Source organism: Oxyura jamaicensis, chromosome 3, assembly GCF_011077185.1.
Source record: "Oxyura jamaicensis isolate SHBP4307 breed ruddy duck chromosome 3, BPBGC_Ojam_1.0, whole genome shotgun sequence".
Classification (NCBI taxonomy): Eukaryota; Metazoa; Chordata; class Aves; order Anseriformes; family Anatidae; genus Oxyura; species Oxyura jamaicensis.
In genome coordinates, this window is record NC_048895.1 from 4,612,397 (window position 1) to 4,630,778 (window position 18,382).

The 18,382-nt window shown below is 42.6% G+C and overlaps 2 protein-coding genes across 4 annotated transcripts; both read right to left on the reverse strand.

Annotated features, from left to right (window-relative positions):
- Window positions 1-352: 352 nt before the first annotated feature.
- Window positions 353-9,819, reverse strand: FAM161A (FAM161 centrosomal protein A). Of its 2 annotated transcripts, XM_035321297.1 has the most exons (7): window positions 9,677-9,819; window positions 8,562-8,809; window positions 6,939-8,117; window positions 6,359-6,526; window positions 4,263-4,362; window positions 3,118-3,266; window positions 353-2,445 (listed from the first exon to the last, which is right to left on the reverse strand). In XM_035321297.1, exons 1-7 carry the CDS (start codon window positions 9,725-9,727, stop codon window positions 1,971-1,973), a joined length of 2,370 nt encoding a protein of 789 aa, XP_035177188.1. In that variant the 5' UTR covers window positions 9,728-9,819; the 3' UTR covers window positions 353-1,970. The 2 variants fall into 2 exon arrangements, with proteins under 2 accessions (XP_035177188.1, XP_035177189.1); XM_035321298.1 differs by lacking the exon at window positions 6,359-6,526.
- A 1,347-nt stretch (window positions 9,820-11,166) lies between these two features.
- On the reverse strand, window positions 11,167-17,824 carry CCT4 (chaperonin containing TCP1 subunit 4). Of its 2 annotated transcripts, XM_035321300.1 has the most exons (15): window positions 17,777-17,824; window positions 17,571-17,709; window positions 17,385-17,437; window positions 17,029-17,118; window positions 16,207-16,315; window positions 15,366-15,508; window positions 14,467-14,588; window positions 14,254-14,386; window positions 13,604-13,743; window positions 13,230-13,326; window positions 12,809-12,919; window positions 12,415-12,545; window positions 12,077-12,311; window positions 11,619-11,732; window positions 11,167-11,369 (listed from the first exon to the last, which is right to left on the reverse strand). In XM_035321300.1, the coding sequence occupies exons 2-15, from the start codon at window positions 17,698-17,700 to the stop codon at window positions 11,355-11,357; spliced, it is 1,623 nt and encodes a 540-aa protein (XP_035177191.1). In that variant the 5' UTR covers window positions 17,701-17,709; window positions 17,777-17,824; the 3' UTR covers window positions 11,167-11,354. The 2 variants fall into 2 exon arrangements, with proteins under 2 accessions (XP_035177191.1, XP_035177192.1); XM_035321301.1 differs by lacking the exon at window positions 17,777-17,824 and having other exon boundaries at window positions 17,571-17,739.
- Window positions 17,825-18,382: the final 558 nt, after the last annotated feature.

The window sequence follows — 18,382 nt, forward strand, 5'->3', positions numbered from 1 at the left end:
AATAAACAAAAACTTGTTTCCTAAAGAGATAAGTATCAGTAATATGTGGCTATAAATTCAGCAACATATTGTACAACTTTTCAGAATCATCGTATAGTAACTACCACAAGCAAACCAACCTCAAGTTTGTATTGTGACATTGTCAAGTATAACTTGATTGTAAACTATGATTTTTATTGCGAAACGATGATTAATATTTTCATATAAGATAAATATGCAATGGAAATTTTATTTAAGTAAAACAAACAAGTTTAAAATTCATATTAGTTAGGCCACGCTTCAAAATATACATATATATTTTTTAAAAAAATGAAAGATAAAAATCCAAACATTAGGACACAGTTTCTCAAAGTCTGGAGGAAGAAATAACAGATTTAGTTAGTGCTCTTACATGTAGTTTGGAAGGAAACTTGAGGAAAACAAACAACACCCCCCTTCCCCAACCTAAAACAAACAAACAAAAAACCAAACCCATATCCCTTGTCATTGCAGATGCTTTTGCAAACTCATTAGTTTTAAGAAAGATAATATTTACTATTCAATGAACGTGTTTGAGTGCTTGTGCAAAGTCATATTATACTCTGTTCTCTTCTAAGCAGAGAAAGCTTGTTTGAAATCCTGATTTGTGGTTTGTTACACAAATGTTTTCTTTTATTTTCTTTCCTAACACTGCATTTGACAGCTTAGCAGGAAAGCTAGTAACAGTGGGGAACGCCACCAGCGATATAAATAGAGGGGAAAACAAACAAACAAAGAAACCAAAACAAACAAACAAAACCACTGACTTGCATTTTTTGTTGTGTTGTAGCTGAAGTCCTGAGCAACAAGTGTGTGAAGAAAGGTACTAAAGCACTTCCTTAGCAGACTTCCATGCAACTACAGCTGCTGAGTAGTAAGGTTCTCTTTTTAAAGTAGGCTTCCTGTCTCAATAAAGAAACTTAATGTTGGCGTTTGTTATTACGGTAATGGACTATTTTACATGATCACAGGAAGAGCTCTTTAAAACAAAATGGAGGTGACAGAACCCAATTTTCTGTCTTGGTTAGGAAGTAATACAAGATCTGGTAGCATAACATGTTTTTTTTCTCAAGATACTCTACTGACTTTTCTTCTACCTCACTTGTCTATAAATGTTAAAAAGCTCTGTAAGAGTTTAAATGACTCCTCTCAGTGTATTTTAGTGCATCTTTTTTTCTTCTCTATAGGAACAGCCTTCAGCAACTGCGACACTCTTTGTGTATTAGCTGAACAAAACACTCGGGTTGTTCTAACAGCTTATTTCCTCCAAAAGGAGTCACTTCTTTTCTGGCCCTGGCACTCCTCTGACCCATCACTAAGCCAATTCAGCTCACTTAAGTGGGGAGAGAACAAACTCCCTGGGAGCAGGAGGGAGGAACTGCACAGATTAATTTGGCCGTTTTGTCTAACTGCAGTTGTCTTCCTTGCAGCTGCTCTGCTGAAAACAATGAGAGGTCTTGCACAACAAACCCTTGCCAGTTCGTTGCCATCCTAAAAAATATTGCAGGAACAGAGCCCAGAAGGACTGCGATGTCTGAGCCTGGGAGGCATTGATAATAGCAAATTACTACTCCAAAATCTCATCTGGCTTTGCCAGTACACAGAAAAGCTGAACATGCTAAGACCTCACTACTTAACCACACAGCATGCAGGACATTATTTTTAACCACTGGTTGGTGTGAATTTTATGAACCGAACTGCACTAATATCACAGAGGTCTCGAATAAAGAAGATGAATATAAAAGTAATTTTCTAGGTGGAAATGAGTAACTTCATCTCTCTTACTGGAAAATCAACAAGGGTTCTGTGCTAAAAAGACTGCAAAGCTAAGAGCTTTAAAATTCACAAAACTTCCTAACAGTAGCAAAAAGACAAGTTTTTCTTTAGTGTCTATTTCACCGCCAGCAATGAAACAGGTTCCTGAGCACCAGCCTGTTCTGACTGCCTGCCCTTCAGTCAGCTTCACCACCACTGGCTTTCTCTTCCGAATCATCACTTTCATATTCCTCATCCTCATACCCGAAGACATCCTCAGCTTCAGGGTCGGACTGACCCTTGTGCGGCTCAGGGGACCGGTCAGAGTTAGAGCTAGGCCTTGACCAATTTTCCTCCTCCTGCTCCTCATCTTCCTCCTCCTCCAAGGAATGGTCACGTGGAAGGCCTGCCTCTGCTTCCCCTTCCTCCTCTTCACAGTGCTGGTTAGAGAGGGTGCTGGCCGCCCCTGTGTGGCAAGTCTGCTGAACATGAGGGCTGGCTCTGGTCTCCTCCTCATCCTCTGCCTCACTGGATTCACCGTCCCAGGCGGAGGCTCTGACACCTTCTCTCTTCTCTTCCTCCTCCTTGCAGGACTGCTCAGCCTGAGGGCTGATGCCAGCTGCTTCCGCTGAAAGGAAGGATTCCCTTTCTTTCACTTTATCCTTGTTGGCTCTGAAAAGACAATTTGTATGTTATTTTTATTTTCAGGTAATGTGTTTTAAAGTAGCTTTTAAAGGATTACTCCCGTCAGGTAATCTAGGACAAATCCTGGTAGACTTGGCGGGGGTGGAATCGGTGAAGAAAAAAGGGAAGGGGGGATCCTAGAGTCTGCTTTTATGCTAGGAAGTAACCGTATTGTTTCTATATATTATTTCCGTTTCATTTTTCCCCAAATCTAATTATATATATTATACCATACTATATAATTATGACATCTAAATCATCTAAATTATGTCATAATGTCAAATGGATATTGAGAACTATTTTTATAAGGCTTACTTTAAAAAATCAGTAAAGGTAACGCAGAATGAAATGACTTCTCAGCAACCTGCCAGAATTTTTGGCAAAAGGAACAAACCAGAAGTGTTTCTTATTCTTCATTTTTCTCTGAAATGCCTTGTGTGTAGCATAACCAGTGCTCTCCTCGGATTTATGAAATATTTAATTCAGGAAAAAACAGTAAAAACGTACAGTAATGCGAGCATTAGTATTGCTAACTAAATCCAGTAAAATATTTACCTGGGAAATACTGCAAATAATTTTCTCAACATTGAAAATGACTTTCTAATTTCTAGATATGTAGTGGCAAAAAAAAAAAAAAAAAGAGCCTTCAGTAATCTCTACCTTTCTTTGCCATCAAGACCAAAATCTTCAGCATTGGAGCATTCTAGCAATTTAGTTGTTTGTCCTTTCTTTGAAACGAACTCTGGACATACCCCCAGAGCTCTCAGTGTATTAGAATAATGCTTTTCTGCAGCTATTCTGGCATTTTTCTGTAGGAAAAACACAATGGTTAAGTATTATCTAAATGCATTAAATGGCCTGTCTTCAGATACTTTTGTTTATTAATACTCCGTTTCATTATTTGCATCTGGCAAGTTGAATTATTAACTGCAGGGAAGAATGGCAAAACTACATGAAATTTTTATATCAGGTGTTCCTCCCTTTTCCTTTACTAGTTTAAACACAGATTGCTCCCTGCACCCACGGGGTAATGAAAAGCTTTATATTCTGCATGCTGTTATTGAGGGAGGAGGAAGACACGAAAAATCAGACGTAGTTTTCCTACGGCTTCTCCCTTCTCCTTATGTCTTCCCTCTGGGGGAGCTGCTGCTCAAAAAGATGGTATTGTTTTATGCTCGTACAGTGCTCTCTGATGAATGGCATAGATCTGTATCTCTGCTTCTGAAACGCAGGGGGTGAACTCTGGTCCTCCAGGTAACACCTGAGTGAGGAGGACTTGTCCTCCAATCTGCATAAATGTTCCTGCCCCTGCCGTGGTGGCAGACCGAGGAACCTGCACAGAAGGGACAAGGGAACCGGTGAGCTACAACTTGCTGTCTCTCTGTTTGTCACACAGTCAGGGACTGCACAACCACCACATGGTTGTAAGGAAATGGATAAATTAAAATACTGCATCTACGCCTTACGGTAGACAGGAAGAATGCTTGAGTTCTCTTAGCACTTTTCCCAACTTAAACCTCTCACGTTTTTGCTGGAGGTTTTTGTTTTATTTAGAGCTGTCCGTGTTATAATTGAATCAGATGACACGTTTAGAACAGCCACCTCTCCTCCCTGAGCAAGCCTGCCGTGAACACTTGGTCACAGGAAAATAACATTTATACCGAGGTGGAGCAATGGAGATTAGAATGGACAAACACTGGCCTAAAAAATATTGTTCAAATACCTTCTAAGAATGCTTGACTGACTGCAGTTGTTATTCACATTAATTGAAGATGACATTGAAAAGAACAGAAAAGCAAGACAACCTGAGTGACTCTTTCCAAAAGCAATGGCCTTTGGTTTACTCTTTCTTCCATTTCTTGTAACTCTTGCAAATATTCTTGCATTCTCTGCTTCTCGTAATTCCTAAGGGAAATACAGTGCAACAAATCATTATTGTCCATCATGGAAGAAGACATTTCCTACAGGAGAGGAAAGTAGACTTGCTTATGACAAACTTAATGTTGTCCTACTTAAATACATATGAAGGATAAGTTATTTTAGGATGGAATGATGTATGTCGTCTCATTTTCACAGCGATGGCTTCCTTGGAAATAGGGAACAAAGCTATCTCTTAAGTAGTCACTTTGGATAAGCAGAGGGAAATCCTGGCCAGAGAGGTTAAATAGGGGGTGCATTTGTGTGGGTATGTATATTCAAAATAAATAAATAAATTTGCTCAGTTCATACTTTAATAGCTGTTCCACTTGTTTTACGCAAGCAGTGTGAAAGGGCTGATAAAATCGGAATGCACACTAGGAAATCAGCATCATTAAATAGAAATTGATGCTTTAATGCTAAGAATCTTTTGCTCTTTTGCCAACCCCTCTTCTCACAAGAAGGGTGACCGCGTTCTGGATCACAGTGCCCATTTTTCCTAGCTGCTTTGTCAAGGTCTCAGTCAGTGTGGTGGGATGACAGAACTGTTGCTTTGTCAGCTGAAATGGTAGCTCAGGTCATAGCAAGTCCTCGCTAATCCAGCTAGCATGGGCTGTAATCCTGTGTGTGTGACAAAGACCCTGATGATGCAGTGTTGATTCACATCCCTTAAGGCTTTAACACTGGCCCCATAAAATTTTGAGCTAGTTCTTGCAGATATAGTTCATTGCCTCAGTTCTAACACGGTTTCTTTTGTCAGGCAGTGTGGGAACACATGGAGCCAGCTCAGGGTTGTACCTGAGCTCCCGAGTTCTTTGCAACCCAGAGTGCTGGCAAACGAAGCAGAAGACGTGTCAGGGGCTGCACATGAAGCACTACAGGACTCACCAATTAGCTCAAGCGTGGCTTGAGGGGGGCTGCAAATAACACGGCTGTGTTCACATGGTACTGCACCTCAGTCCCTAAATCTTACTGGTTCAGTATTACATCTGCACTGGGCCAGTTCTTGTGTTAGCAAGTCAGGCACTGAAGGGCAGGTATGAGAGCTAGGGGACATTTTACACTTCTCTCTTCCCCGCCTCCTCTTCCCCTACCACTCTCTGAATATGGCTGTACATTAAAGCAAGTTATTTACCATTTTAAGGGAGTGAACTTCATTGTTTCTACTTGCTTGCTCTCTCAGAAGGCTTTCTACAAACCCAATTATCTGTTAGAAGAGCACTTACATTAATGTACCTTGTTACCCAGCCCATGTTGCAATAAGCATTATCAAGTTAAGCACTTGTACCACCCTTAATGCATCAGCACTAGGGAAGAAGTCTTGCTTTTTAATAGCATCATTTTATGTGCAGAGAAGAATTAAGCGTGAGTTTTGTTACTATACTCCTAAAATCTGATTAAGCTAAATACTGTAATGTGAAGTCTGCTGTCGAATGAACTTAAATCAAATCTGTAAATACACCCACTGCCTTTCCTAATTCTCCACCTTGCTGCTGTAATTCAGGTTGCTTTCTGCTTCTGTCCCAGAGTCAGCAGATCATCTGCCCGAGCACAATTGCATTATAAAGCTCCTGTTAGTAACAGTACCTGCTGGTCATGTCCAAAAAGCAATCGTGCTTGAGCTCTGACAGACACAATAATTAGAAGGGACTGTCCCTTTTGTTCTGCATCTCTACTGATGCAGCTCTGCTGTCCAGGACCCTGCATAAGCCCCGCTTCTCCTAGACCATTGCTGCTTCTTATCCGTGCTTTGGCTTCATCTGTCTTTGGACTAGGTGGCAGCTTCCTGGTTTGCTATTGATACAAGTTTCCCAGCTGAGACACCAAATCTGGCCACATTTGTTTTTAACTAGCTGCTTGCACACTGTGTAATTTATCAAAGGAGTAATTATGAAAACTTAAAACTCTGCTAATTTTTACACTGTATGCTTAACATACAATGTAAGTTCAGAGGTTCGGGATTCAGGGGAATGCAACAAAATACCTGAATGTTTTTAATTTGGATTTAGACATCTGAGCTAGGCTCTGATGTGGGTCATTGGCCTCAGCCCGAGTTGTAACAATTTTCTGCAGTTTTTTCGTTCTTTGTTTCTGCTTTGTCCTGTTCCTTTTTTGCTGCTCTTCCAACTTTCTCTTTTCCTCAAGTGAATTCCTGGATGGAAAAATAAACTAAGACTGAATTCATTTGGAAGCAAGAGCAAGACTTCAAGGGAAGTTTTGGTAAAGGAAATTCAAAGGAGAAAAAAGACTGAAAACAGGGCTGGTGTAGAAGGGCACGTGATACATGCCATTGTAAGGGATTCAGGTGTAACCCGGGAAACTGCAGTCATTTGTCCCTTTCCAGCGGGCATGTTCAGAAATACACATTACTGTTTTTGGAAAAATCAAATACTAATAACGTCCTGTATTCAGTATTTTAGTATAAGGACTTAATTATAGTATAAAACTTAATATGTCAAGTCTCATATTCACGGTATGGAAGAATTAACTACATCTGTAGAAGTACAAAATAAGCCTACTCTTTAAGTATTTATAAAATGCAGAGCAATCATTAAAGTGGTCACCTGATGGCTTGTAGCCTTCGCTGTGTGGATTGGGTGATTTTTGGTGATTTAGATTCTCCAAATCCCGAGAGAGGTGAATTTGCACCTCTCATTTGAGGTTTACGTCTTGGAGAGGCGTACGGCCAGCGTGTTTCTTTCAACCTTTCTTCATCCTCTTGAATGTCCCTCAAAATCTTCCCCTTGTTTGAAGGAATGTGCGGAGTACGAAGATCAAACGGCTCACAGACTGTAAGGTGTTTCACCTGCTTTTTTTGCAGGAGCCGCTTCTGAAATTTCTGGTGTAGTAGTTCAAAATCTGGAACATTTGGTTTGATCTTGGGTTTATGTTCTGTCTCCTTTGGTTCGATGCACTTGTGTTTCTTCTTCTTACTGGTGTTCTTTAAAGCCAGCCTGCTGGTGGGTAGGGATGAATTACGCAGCAACTCCTCAGCTCTCATTCTAATCCTAATTTCTCTGTAGAGCTCTTCCTCCTGTAACTTGTCATTAACAGCTGGACTATAAACACATTTAGGAATTGGTTTTGCTTTGAATGGCTTTGGTTTCTTTTCAGGTGTGGAAAGGTCTCTTAATTGCATTTTCCTAATTTCATTCCTTTGCTTCTCTCTTTCAATGAATTTAAATGGCTTCTGAGAAGCCAAGAGCTTGAGTTTGCTTCTCTCTTTCACAGACTTCCTGCGCTCTTCGTTTCTTTGTATGATTTCATGGTAGAGCGGAAGGAAAACTGCAGCGGGCACCGGGTTGGCTCGGAATTTTTTCTGACACTCTGCTTCTTCCTCCAGCTGCTTCTTCAGTAAGTTATTTTCCATTTCAATCTGGGACTTTGATTTGACATTCTGTTCTTTTTTTCTAGCTTCTCTAATGGTCATCTGGAAAGGCTTGGGCACAGTAACTTTTGGTGACCATGCCTTCTGCTTCTGCCGCGTCGTTCTGAAGACTGGAGAGCTTGGTAAGCTGTGTTTGGTTCGGGTGATGTAGTCTTCCACAGAGAACCCGTCCCACATTTTTTCGATCCGTTGCTTAGCGAATGATGACGATCCAGTTTCACTACCATTTGCTTCAAATGCTAATTCTCTGTCAGACCCACCAGATAGACCAGAGCCTAAAGGATCACTTAAGTCAGAGTCAGAGAAAGATTTGTGCAGATTTAGAGGCTGATACGAGCTCTTCTCCCAAGTTGGCCTTTAAAAGGGGGAAAAAAAAAAAGCAGTTTTGAGTCCAGCCCAACATTAATGCAAAGCCAGCAACTTCCATTTTCAGTATCATCATTAGGAAAAAATGAATAGCGCTGGTGAGAAGAGGAGAAAGGAAAGGGAAAAGGGAACATTGGGCCCTGACACCAGATCACAGTTTTAAAGAAGTTCAGATCACGAACAAGTCAGCACAAGGAAAGACACCGTGCTTTCCTAAACACATCGCCTAGTCCCTGCTGTGTACACACTTGTAAATCTCAAGGTGAATAAGCATTTTAATGATTAAAATTAACTTAATTAACTTTTCTGTAATTATCTGCTTATAGGAAATGGGGAGAGTAACACTTTCCAGCTGCAGAAAAAAGCCTGCTGTATTTACTGGTGTCTGCAAAGCACTTGAGAACCTTCAGGTAAGAGATACCCCCAAACTTACCTACAACACCCATTAGAAGCAGCATCTTTCCTGGCCACGGGTTGCACTCCTTTTAAATACAGTTTATTCCGATACATACTTTCTAACTTTGCCATGGTCTCCAAGTGGGCATTCTTCAACTCTTCTAGCTTCAAGTAATATTCTTGATTGGAAGTGCACATTTTGGAAAAGTCTATCCAGTTGTCACGGTCTCCATGTAGAGAGAGGGTCTGCTCTCTGTCAGTATTTGAATCCACATCAAGAGCGTCCTAGAAGAGATTTCTTTGTAATTTTTTCTGATTCTTAGGATAAAGGGCAACAGTGTGTTCAACGTTGCTTTATTTAATTGTCTAATGAATGAAGCACCTACACCAAATAGATACCTGTATAAGCATTTTCATGTGAGTCACATGGAATAATCTTATTGCATAGTAATTTATATCCTGAGGCTACTGAAGTCTGTCCCTGTAATCAATGTATTTGTATCAGGAAATGAGATCAAGAAGGATTTATCAGAGGAAAAAAAGCTTAGCTGTTTTGTAAAGAAGCGTGATCTTTCCTTGCTCAGTACACAACTCTAAAAAAAGCCTTAAAGCACACAACCCACCCTCTCCGCCTTCCAGCACTCTAAAATCAAGTCACAAGGTGCTGTGTAAGTGCTGCCTTAGCCATTTCTGTAATGTGGTGCGACGCAGTGGGGATCTGCACAACTTCCAGTTTAAACAGTGCGGGGCAGCCCGCACTTGTGTGGGGGTAAGCACGTTCTCTAACCGTCCTTAGAGCTAGCACAAGTTTAATAACAAGTGTTAAACCCGGGTTAGGCTGCATTAAAAAGGCTTCCTTTGCATTATTTTAAGCGCTGCTTAAGGACGTTACAGGACTAGTTTCTTTCACCTAAAAATAGCACGACGCCGTTCCACACGGGCTTTTAGTAGCTTTGCCCGTCTATTGGGCTTTTTATGTTTTTTTTTGCATCAGCCCTCACACCCCTCCCCCCCCGGCTTTTGGCCCTGCCCTTCCTTAACCCCTCGCTGCCAGCCGCGGGGTTCAGGGGCCCAGCACAGCCCGGCGGTGCAGCCCGCCCCCCCCCCCCCACGGTCGCCCCTCCCCGCTGCCCGTCCCCGTGCCGGCGGTACCTGGGCGCCGGGAGGGGCGCGGGGCCCGGGGACCCGGGTCACGGCCGCCATGGCTCCCGCATGGCCGGGGCCGGTCCCGGCTCGCTGAGGGCCCGCCTCCCTGCGGGGGGGCCGGGATTGCTGGGTGCAGGCGGGGCCCACGCCTCCGCGGGAGGCGGCAGGGATACCGGGCCTCGGTTCCGCCAGGAGATCCGAGTCCTTTGTAACGTGAAGAAGCTGATGAAGAAATTACAGCGCTGTACACAGCGCGTTGGAGTCTCGTCAAGAATTAGAAGCGTGAAATGACGGGAAAGGCCTCACCGAAGCTAGCACCCAGACTGGCAAAGTCGGTTTGCTGTAAGTAGCCCCCTTCATAAAGTGGAATTTGTACATTTAACCAGTCAATAAATAACATGCACAGAACGCTACTGTCCCCCTTGATTGTCCTTTTATATATATATTATATATATATATAATTATCCCGATTGTTATACTTAGCTTTAAAATCATAGCAAAGTATTTCAGTAGCCAGTCAAAAGAGCAATGGAAACTTAAAAGCTACAGCTCCTGTGTGATAGTAAGAAGCGTAAGTCAGGAAGTAAGTTATTTAACTGAAGACAAAACTGGCAATAATGAATATTAAAGGATTAATTCACAGTTCCAGGCTGAGTAGAAGTAAGTTTTGAAATGTTTATTCTAAATTATAATATAAAAATTCAAAACTGTGAAATACATTTGGCACAAACTAACTCTAAGCTATATGAAACCTGGGGAATCCAGGGTTTTCTGGTAGCTGAGGTATCTTGTTACAGCTGACCCTAACGAAGTGGCTCACCTGTGTGCACTGTGCTTGCTCCTGCACTAATGCACAAGGAATGCAATTATGCCTTTCTCGACAAGGGTAATTTCCTTTAGATATTAAAAGATGGTAACATTTATTCTATGAATTCCTTCATAGAGCATTATTTGCGTCAGCATAAAAACATATACTTGATAGTCTGACTTCTCCATGAGTTTGTATGTATACACATACATATTACATGAGCTGTCCAGTTTAATTCCCAAGCTTTTCCTAAGTAGAAATGGGAGTTGAACACAATGATAGGGGAAAAATAAAACAACTGAAAGAACAATTAAGAATTAAATATTACACCTGGGAGCTCCACTGGCTATCCAAAACCCATTTAAAATAAAATTGCGTGGAAAGACTCTCCTTCATACTGTATATGTATAGTACCAGAAACCAAAGTAGGCTCCAGAAGACAAAACATGGCAAGGAATGTTGATACTAGTTTTACAGCTACAATTCAAGAGTGCAGCCAGATCCAAGGAAAAGTAAGTACCATTCCCTTGTGGATACCTGCAGGAGAAGCACTTCTAAACTACTGTGGTAATACAGTTTAAGTTCAATGGCATTTTCAGAACGTATTTTTACAAGAGCTAATTAGCTCTGGAAAGTAACATTAAGAAGTTTACCTTACTTTCAGCAGAACTACAAAGTACAGACTCAATTGGACTAGTGGATGTTTATTGATAAACAACATTTCCTTGTTGAAACCAGAAACTTTATTAAATTAATGTGACAAAAGTACGTAAGCCTTTGTGGACTTAATTCACACAGGCGCTTTTGGTGAGGAAACCACATTTCAGACTACATGGAAGGAGCTCTGGAGCACGGTCCCAACTTCCATTATTCAGCTTACCGAGTGTTCACCTGCAAGGAGTTCCAAGAACACACATAAGATACGTAACAATTACTTCTCCATTTAAAGACACTATTTTTTTAGTCACTGTAACACCTCGCTATATATATTAGATAGCCAAATGACATAAGCAACATGTAAAGCTGTATAGAAAATTAGAAGTCATATAGAATTATTTTAAACACATCCATTTAGATGACAATAACTATCCTGGTGCTTATGAAAAAGATGAAGCAGAAAGCGATGCAAACACTACTCACCACATCATCAATCTTTAGAATACTGCGCACAGTTTCCGTGGCAAGAGTCAGTGCACTGACAGACACTAGCAGCGGTTGGACTACCAGCTCCTCCAAGATGTTGGAAATGCCACCCTACAAGAACAAGCACCTTTTACTTTGGGCAAGTGAGCCTACAACTAGATTCAGCAAGTTTTAACAGAAGCCTGGAAACGACATCCCACTTCAAATTAGACCAACTGGCTTGCACTCTTCAGTTCCCAACAGGAATTATTGTTGTACAGGCATTCCGTGGCTACTTGACGTATCCACTCAAGGGCATGCTCAGATAGCAAGCTATAATCTCAACACTATTTCTGGGAGAATCCAGTTATAACACACAAACTTGTCCTCTCCTTATTTTAGTCCCAGTGTTGAGCATTTTCCTTTTAAAATGCAAATTTTTAACCTCTGGAATTCTATCCACAATTCCTTATTACCTTTCTGACATTAATGCCAGCTGTTTTTTCTCCTTGAGCATGTCTGTTTCTCAGCTCTGTCACCGTTGAAATAGGGTTGAGGCCCGCGTTTTCAGCCAGCGTCGATGGTATGACCTCCAGCGCGTCTCCATACGCACGGACACAATATGAGTCCATACCTCTCAAAGTGCGAGCGTACTCATTCAAGCGCAGCGCCAGCTCTATCTCCGGTGCTCCACCTCCTGCAATTAAAGCTCTGAGGAGAGAAATTAAAATCAAACCTCATTTTACCTAAGTCCATAAATAATTAGCTCTCCGTATTTATGTACTAGATTACTCTGACCAAAGGGGGACATTACCTTTTCTTAACTAAGCATCTGATGACACACAGGGCATCATGAATCGAACGCTCAGCTTCTTCTAGAACAAGTTTGTTGGATCCACGTACCACAATGGTTACAGTTTTTCCAGGGTTCGTACAGCCTGTGATCTGAAACAAAGACACATTACAGCACTAAAAAAATGAGTACTGGACAAAATTTAAAAAAATAAAAGGTATTTGCAACTTTTTAACAGTGCTGAGGTCTGCTGAACAAAACCACGAAGCTTCCCAGGCTAGAGGCTAGTCAGGGATTATTACAATTAGGCACTTTAAGGCTTCTTAGTACTGAAGTTATTACATTCAAGTTAGTAGTTATTATTAAAAGGATTGGTAAATGTTAAGAAGCTATTAACATGTTGTCACTCACCCACCTTTATTAGCTTCCCAGAACCGTTTAAGTTGACTTCCTCTGCCAGCTCAGCAGACCCCAGCATATCAGGGGTAAATTGGTCAATGTGAGCAACAGGCTTAGTTCCGATGGTCTGAAAACAAAAAAAAACCACCAACAGTAAGAATGCATCCAGAATCCAAACTGCAGTCAGCAAGCATACTGCATAACATACTTCTGGTATATTACAGTAACGTGGAGGTAGGACTACCCCTAGAAAAATAAGGGGTGGACATAAAGAAGTGTGACTACTCAACAGAACAGGAACGTCTTTTAGGGAAATGCCTTCTCAGCTCTTACATCACATTCAGAATGTGAAATGTGTGTGTCAAAAGAAACTGGCATGAGCTAGGTACTCAGGTTTTGGCGTTATCTTTAATAGACATTTATATAACTCACTTTACCTTACATATAAACTCAATGTCTTCTCTTTCTATGTCTTTAACCACCATGATCTTCATTTTGTTCAGAAAATGTAGGGCGAGGTCACTAAGAGCATCCCTAAAAATAAGAGGGAGGAAGTCAGTCCAGGCCTGTCTTAATAACTGGGTCGCACTAGCCAGTTGCATGTGTCTTTGCAGTAATGCTAAAATTCTTCAGACTACCAAGTAAGGATGTCACTAAATCCAAAACACAGACAACGTTAGTTCTGCCACTGGCACATCTGACACTGCTCAGTGTGACTATTAATGTTTAGCTTCCATTTTCCAGATATTCCAAACTATTCCAGCTGCTCTCCAAATGAACAGAGTAAGCTGGTAAATCACTATTGACATACCTCAGAATAGATTTTTGAATCAGCAACACATTGCATCCAGCCTTCTTAATTTGTTTAACTAAGTTGAGAATGTAAGCTCTCTCTTCACGCAGTACTCTGTCCATTTGAGCATAATCCGAAACAACAATTTGGTTGTCCATCTGTTGAGAAAGAAAACCAAGTGTCACCAACTGCTGACTTGATAAGCAAACGTTAAGATGTTCTGTGTTCTTTAAATTATCAGCCTGGGATTTAAAGCAAGCAAACAATTTCAGTAAAATATAAAATCATCACTGAATGGTTTGGGTTGGAGGGGACCTCAAATCCCACCCAATTCCAATCCCCTGCCAGGGGCGGGGCAGCCACAGCTCCTCTGGGCATCCTGGGCCAGGGCCTCACCATGCTCCGAGTGAAGAATTTCTTCCTAAATGTCTTATTAGAAATTGTTTAAATAAGAAAACACTGGACTTTTTAAACTGTTTTTCTTTTATACCATTTTTAAGTTCTTTATACGAGTTTATACGAGTAACAGGCATTACCCAGCAGACCTTCATTACAGCCGTGAAATAGAGCTGACAACAACACAACATCTTTAAAAAATATTTTGTCTTAAAATTTGCATCTTCAAAGAACTACAGCGAGAGGTTTCACTCCTGGTACATTTAACTTACATCCGTCTTTGGAGCAGACAGGCAGAACTGAATTAAGCCAATTTTGGCTTTCTCCACTCTAGTCACCCCTGTATTCGCCACCTTCTGAGTCAGGACCAGTCCTTCAACCAGTTCACAATCATCAATTGTTCCTCTGGAAACAAAGAAACAATCCATGAGTAGCACTCAGGGGAACTTCATAAAGACATAACCCTCTAACAAACTGCTTCTTACCCCAACTTCTTAACAATTTTAATATCTCTGAGGTCCACGCTGCTAGCTGTAGATGGGTCGATCACCTTCATCACTGCATCCACACTCATGGGAGAAAGTAAACTAGAATACTGACACACAACCTAAAGGATTTAATATCAGACAATGAAAAGGATGAGATTTAATGATCAGCGGTGGCTAGGAATGTCTAGATAATGCTGTCATTGTGTACTAGTTTGACTTCCCTTAACGTGTCATCTTCTTCATAGTGACTCCACTCACAGAAAAGAACAGCTACACTGGTGGGAAAAACCTATGCTTAAGGACTTGGGAAGAAACTTGAATTTATTTCTTAAACTCTTAAGATAAGCCCTTTGAGAACTTCCCAGATGAGTTTGCCAGAATGGAAACTAATACATTTGTAGAGATCCTACAGTGCAAAGGAGTATTATGGGGAAGAGAAGAAACTGCATTATTTTTGTTTTGCAGCTATTGCCTCTCTAGAGCCAGTAAGGAGCTCTGACATCCAGCTGCTCCAGGAATAAAGTTCTTGCTAACAACTCATGGTTTTTGATGCTGTTTTAGGAACCTCTGGCTCATGATTAAGAACTGCCTACACAAAGTTGGCAAAAGCTCTCCGTATCCCACCTGTTTTTTCTGTTACTGTTTTTTAGTTTAAGCTTACAGATGTATTTTAGACTCAGCAGCTAATATTACCATGTATTTCAGACTAAAATTCAGTTTAGGCATTGTCAATTCAATCTTGATCAGCCACAGCTTTTTGAGAAGTCTAACAGAGGGTAGCTACCATCTCAAAACCAACTAGATTCACGATGGGATTCTTAGTAAGCAGCAGCGCACTGGGAAGAGCGAAACGGCTCAGCTTGCCTGGAGGTACCAAGTTTGAGAATCAGCCATACCTTTGAGTTCAGTGAAGTAGTTGCGCTGTTTAGTAGGGTTTCTCTGTCACTCAGTTCAACTGGCTGTGCCATGTTGGTCAACACTTCGATACCTTTTTCCAAAGCTTTCTGGAATGACTCAGAAATGATGGTGGGGTGAATTCCTGTGAATTGTATAAAAGGTGATTGATTATATTTGGTCCTACTTTCAAACCAATGGTCTATTTTTTCCCCACCTCCCGTTGCAATTTGAGATTATTTTAGAGACACTAATGTCAGAATAAATATAAACTACTGTAGCAAAATATGATCTTCTTAAGTAGGTAACTTCCCCTTACTACTGTCTACTGTTAAAGCTGAGGAAAAAAGCTATTATGTTCCTAAGAATTTGTCCTCATGGGCAAGTACAGCACATTTCCCTGCAGTGTTTGACAGGGCAGGGACTTTTCTCAAAATATTGTTTTCCCTTGGCATTCCCAACCCCAATTTTGTGATGGCAAGCGCTGTATTTGCTGAGTAGAAAAAAAAAAGAAAAAGAACAGAGTCACTGCCTTCAAATTTTATTTATGCCTTCTTAGGTATTTCTCTGTCCATGAGAGAAGTACAAATATCTAGGTGAGCTTTTACAAGGCACTATCTATCACATCAGTGAGGCACTGTCTCCTGTATCAGTGGTAATGTATTCAGCTCAAAAGACTAAACAATGATTTTCTATGTATTAGTGGGACGTGAGTGAACCCTCAAGTTACCTTTCATGTTTAAGCTGCTAACAGCAGCTTTCAGCTTCACAACAAACATGCAGCCAAACATGGGACTTAACTACTTCATAACTAAGGTTTTTGTATTAAGTATGCATGCTTACCTTTCTGAAGGAGTCTGGAACAGGCATCCAGAAGAGCTCCAGCAATGACAACAACAGACGTAGTGCCATCACCAGCTTCAATATCCTGTGCTTTTGACAGCTCTACCAGCTAAACGGTGAATTACAACAAAAGCTTGTATGTAATGCTGCTTAACTGAAAACTCTGACAAGTACCAAAAAAGACACTCAAGAATGCAGTGCTACTGAAACTACCCATGGTATCACATCTCACACTAATCGCATCTTTTCTGATTTGCAAGTGATTTCTCATACTGTTATATGGTTGGATGACCAACCATTAAAAACAAACCACACAAGTCAAGGAGCTTTTCTCCCAAGCATAAAACCGATCACTCCCATGTACCAGGTCAATCTTCACCCCTTACTTTAGAAGGGTCCCAGCTAGCTCATTTCCATCTCTAGCCACAATCAAATCTAAGAGATCTACACTTCAAACCGCCAAGCTACCGCATCCTAGCGCCACAATGTAATTCATTCTCTTCTCTCTCTTCTGTCCTACTGGTTTGGGATGTCACCAGCTTTTCTTTCTCAGATCAGAGAAGATTTGGGCTAGATTATTTTATACCTTAAAACGTATTGGAAATGGATTATGCATAAGGAATACGAGATACGCAATAAAGATCTGGAATTCTATAGCATACCTTACCATCACAATAGGTTGTCTTGAAGCACCCTGCACAAAATCTCTTGCTCTATCACTACCGAATAATGCTCCTCAAATCCACGTAAAACATTACTATGTTCTTTTGTCCCAGAAACAAAGCTCTACCATGTATCATTGAGTGATGAAGAAACACTGACCATTTTGGCAGCAGGGTGCAAAACCTGCATTTGTTTCAGGATAGTAGCACCGTCATTAGTGATCGTCACATCTCCTTTAGCATCCTGGATCTGAAGGAATAACAGCACTGATTAACGACCAGAATTTGTTAATCTGATGCTTAATGTAAGACAGCTTTCCTGACAACATCATTTCTCAGATTGAGATATGTATTTAGTTGACACTTCCTCTCAACGAATAGACCTTGGTCACAAAAATAAAAGTATTTTTCAAGCTTAGAAGTTCAAGACAAAAGGCTGGGTGCTACGTAAGCCATGCTGACATACACCATCTTCAGCAATGTTAACGTTCACAAAATTTAAGCGTTAAGATTTACCATTTTATCCATTCCTTTTGGTCCGAGGCTCGTTCTGATGGCATCAGCAACAGCTGGAAAGAGAAGAAACACGTCTGCGGGCCGCCCCCGGAGAGCCCCACACACCCACCCATCCCTGCCCCCACCTCCCATGGAGAAACACCCCCGCCGGGACCCAGCGCCTCGCCCAGCCCCCCCGGCCCTCACCCTTGCCGGCGGCGATGTTGCTGTTGCGGATCTGGGCGGGCTTGTCGCGGTCCTGGTACGTGCCCTTGGACCGGCTCCCGCCGCCGCCGTGGCCGTGGCCGTGGCCCTTGGGCCCCGCGTTCTCCGGCATCGTCGCTGGCTGCCGATGGGCCCGCGGGCACGGCGGCGCTGCGGTAACGGCCGCCCCGCCTCGGGTGGGCACGGGCGGGCTCGGATGGGCTCGGAGGGACGCGGGCGGACACGGATGAGGCGCGGATGGCGGCGGATGGCCCCGAACCTTCCAGAAGGCGCCGCCGCTACCAGCCTCAGGAGGCGCCCGGGTCCTTCCAGCCGGCGCCCCGCGTGACGTCACGCCGCGCGGCCGCCCTCCCCGCGCCTGCTGCCCGAAAGCGGCACTAACCCCGTGCAGGCGAACGGCGAGGACACCTACGGGCGGCTGCCGCCGCTTCTAGAACGAGCCGCGCGGGGGCCTCGCGGGGAGGTTTCCCGCCTAGCGGGGGCTACGCCAATGGCGTAGCCGGGCCCTCCCTGCCTGGGCGGCCGCCTCCCGCCCGGCGTAAGTGCTGCCGGCAGGGGGCGCTGCCGTACGGGCGGGCGCGGCCCCGCCCCTGAGGGAGCCCCTGAGGGAGCGGTTTTTTTTGGGTGGGGGGCGCGGGATTTTGGGTACGGGCCGTGGTATTTTACTATATTTTTTGGATATGGGGCAGCTTCTGAGAGGGTCCCGCTGCCAAATCGCCGGGAGCTCAGCCGGACAGGCAGGGTATGTGACAGGCAGCGCTCCAGCGGCCGCGTTCAGCTCCCGCCGCCCTGTG